The sequence below is a fragment of the Bison bison genome, unplaced genomic scaffold (assembly GCF_000754665.1).
Source record: "Bison bison bison isolate TAMUID 2011002044 unplaced genomic scaffold, Bison_UMD1.0 scf7180017862979, whole genome shotgun sequence".
In the NCBI taxonomy this organism is placed as follows: Eukaryota; Metazoa; Chordata; class Mammalia; order Artiodactyla; family Bovidae; genus Bison; species Bison bison.
This window is the reverse complement of record NW_011493551.1, coordinates 171,305-174,943: the sequence shown is the minus strand read 5'-3', so window position 1 is coordinate 174,943 and position 3,639 is coordinate 171,305. Positions and strand designations below refer to the sequence as shown.

At 38.5% G+C, this 3,639-nt stretch overlaps 1 protein-coding gene across 1 annotated transcript in view; it reads left to right on the top strand.

Annotated features, from left to right (window-relative positions):
- Positions 1–3,639, top strand: part of LOC104983580 (cytochrome P450 2C21-like) — a 31,024-nt gene that overhangs the window by 13,655 nt on the left and 13,730 nt on the right. Inside the window, exon 2 of the mRNA XM_010833106.1 lies at positions 1,116–1,278. Coding sequence (XP_010831408.1) covers positions 1,116–1,278 — 163 coding nt within the window. The remainder of the gene's footprint in view (positions 1–1,115; positions 1,279–3,639) is intronic.

The window sequence follows — 3,639 nt, the reverse complement described above, 5'->3', positions numbered from 1 at the left end:
CACCCTTATGGCAGAAAGTGAAGAAGAGCTAAAGAGCCTCTTGATGAAAGTGAAAGTGGAGAGTGAAAACGTTGACTTAAACCTCAACATTCAGAAAACTATGATCATGGCATGCGGTCCCATCACTTCATGGGAAATAGATGGGGAAACAGTGGAAATAGTGTCAGACTTTATTTGGGAGGGGGGGCTCCAAAATCACTGCAGATGGTGACTGCAGCCATGAAATAAGGAAAATAAGACTGTAACCTGGTAAAGTGCTTGTTTGTTCCATTCTTTTTTAATTTGGAGATTAATTATGTTTGGAGTCCCTGACATAAGACTAGTCTGGTTATAGCTCCAAGAGTAAGTAAAAACATGTTCTGAGATAAGTTTGGAGATGTAAACAGGAGTCAGAACATTGGTCTTTAGCATCAAATCAGTGTGATGTATCTCAACATTTGCTTTGTGAAAAAATCAGTCTGGTTGCTGTACGGAGAATAAATTGTAAGGTAGCAGAAGGAGTGAAATATTGGACAAGCTGAAAGACTGTAAGTCCTATATCATGTTTTACATTGAATAAGTTGCCATGATAGAAAGACCTCACTCACATCACTACACAGGGAAGCTGGAAAATGTTTATGGCTATGTCCTTATGTATTATGAAAGCTTAGAGGTCTCTGGTGCTAAAAATATGTGGAGAATGGATAATGAGGAATGATTTTTAGTTTGCATGTGGGGGAGATAAGCACCTTTCCTTAAACCAGAGGAGAAATGTATTATTTATTATAACTATAAGAAAGAAGAGGAATTTTGGTGTAATTATAGATTTGGCAGAAAAAAGCTTAACAGAACAATATAGAATTCATACTATAGCCTCTGTCACATAGTAGCAGCTGAATAAGGGATTACTATTGATGGTGATGATAATAATAACAGTATTACTAGTCATATAATGGTAATTACCATTGGAAATATGTGATTTCATACTAAATTATTGGTTCTAGAAGTTGAAGTTTTTTATAATGGATGAATGAATATTGAAGTGTATCTTATGAAAATTAAAAGTATTTCCCACATTATCTATTTTTTCAGTTTTGAAATGCTCACTGTTCTTACATCTCCTGTTCCTTTTCCAGCTAGCAGAAGATTATGGTCCTGTGTTCACTCTGTATTTTGGCATGAAGCCCACTGTGGTGTTGCATGGATATGAAGCAGTGAAGCAAGTCCTAATTGATCAGAGTGAGGAATTTTCTGCCAGAGGCAGTTTACCAGCAGCAGACAACATCAACCAGGGATTAGGTATGTTTTTATTTGAGGAGTGTGGGAATTGTAGGTTGGAAAGATTCAAAAAGGCTAAAGAATTGAGAAATTATAGGTACTTGGAGAAGTTTACAACGACATCGTAATTCCAACATTTCTCTATAAAGAATCGTTGTTATTGTTTAGTCACTAAGCTGTGTCCGACTCTGTCATTACCCCATGGACTGTAGCCATCAAGGCTCCTCTTCCATGAGATTTTCCAGGAAAGAATACTAGAGTGGATTGTCATTTCCTTGTCCAGAGGATCTTCCTGACCCAGGGATCGAATTCTTGGACCTGTGTCTCCTGCATTGACAGGCAGATTCTTTATCCCTGAGTCACCTGGGAAGCATGAAGGATCATCAATCCATGTTTAAAATTATGAACGTGACACAGTATCTCTACAAAGCTTTAAATGCAGTGAAAGCAAACCATCTAATCACTAATGTTCCATTAATTTGCAATTAAGCGATGCTCATTTTAAATTATGGACAGTTAAGATAATGAACATTTAAAAAGTAGAGTAAGATAATGAGCATTTTAAAAAGCCAGAAAGAAAAACACCAATAGAGTATACTAATGCATATATATAGAATTTAGAAAGATGGTAACAATAGCCCTGTATACGAGACAGCAAAAGAGACACTGATGTATAGAACAGTCTTGTGGACTCTGTGGGAGAGGGAGAGGGTGGGATGATTTGGGAGAATGGCATTGAAACATGAATAATATCATATATGAAATGAATCACCAGTCCAGGTTCGATGCACGATACTGGATGCTTGGGGCTGGTGCACTGGGATGACTCAGAGGGATGGTACAGGGAGGGAGGAAGGAGGAGGGTTCAGGATGGGAAACACGTGTATACCTGTGTTGGATTCATGTTGATATATGGCAAAACCAATACAATATTGTAAAGTTTAAAAAAAAAAAAAACCTGAAAAAAAAAAAAAAAGTACAGACATTGCTTTGCTTAACAAAGGTCCATCTAGTCAAGGCTACAGTTTTCCCAATAGTCATGTATGGATGTGAGAGTTGGACTATAAAGAAAGCTGAATGCCAAAGAATTGATGCTTTTGAACTGTGGTGTTGGAGAAGACTGTTGAAAGTCCCTTGGACTGCAAGGAGATCCAACCAGTCCATCCTTAAGGAGATCAGTCCTGTGTATTCATTGGAGGGACTGATGCTGAAGCTGAAGCTCCAATACTTTGGCCACCTAATGAGAGGAACTGACTCAATGGAAAAGACCCTGATGCCGGGAAAGATTGAGGGCAGGGGGAGAAGGGGACGACAGAGGATGAAATGGTTGGATGGCATCACCGACTCAACGGACATGAGTTTGACTAAACTCCAGAAGTTGGTGATGGACAGGGAGGCCTGGGGTGCTGCATTCCATGGGGTCACAAAGAGTCAGACACGACTGAGCGACTGAACTGAACTGAAGATAATGAAAGAGAAAGAGAAGGGAGGGAAATGACTAAATTGTCCTATTAATCAAACATTTTGCTTTCTGGCCAAAGTCATGGATGCTAAGAAACATTTTTGGAAACATGCATAGTATGCACAGAACCAATAAGGGTTTGGAATATTTCCAAGCTTGCCTTTAATTTTCTATTCTTTAAAAAAAAAAAACAACAACACAGGAAATATTTGTACTCAGCAGAATACAAAGCATAAAGCACAAAAAACTCTGAAAAGAGGATCATTAAGAAACATTGTTAAGTATCAATTGGAGTATTAATTAGAGATGATATTAGGAAAAGCTTTTTAAATTGAGTCCTTGAATTGTCTTTCATCTGTTTTTGTAGCTGGGCCTAATACCAGACAGTCCTCTGGCCAGTCACTGGGTTCCTACAAAAAGAAACAAGGCCTGAATAGGGTCCTTTCCTCCTCTATGTTGTTCTTTAACGTCTTTTTGGACAAGTTCCTTTTGAGCATTGTCTTTTCCCCTGATCTCTTCTTGAGTCTGGAAGTCTGATGTTGAACTTCCTTGGTGTTAAGACCATATTTCATGGATGAGATTTAACAAATAAGGAAAAATGTTAAAATGAAAAGAGCTGTGACTGTGTCCCCTATTTGAAGAATGGATTTTCTTGAACTTCCTTCTAAATGCACAAGTACTGTTTCTCCCTCTCTTGAGAACTGACTCCTTTTGTTGTTTCTTCTACAATTCACTCACAATGCACAAGCTGGTTCTAAAACCTAGAACTGCCTTACGATTTAGCAATCCCACTGCTGGGCATACACACTGAGGAAACCAGAATTGAAAGAGACACGTGTACCCCAATGTTCATCGCAGCACTGTTTATAATAGCCAGGACATGGAAGCAACCTAGATGCCCATCAGCAGATGAATTGATA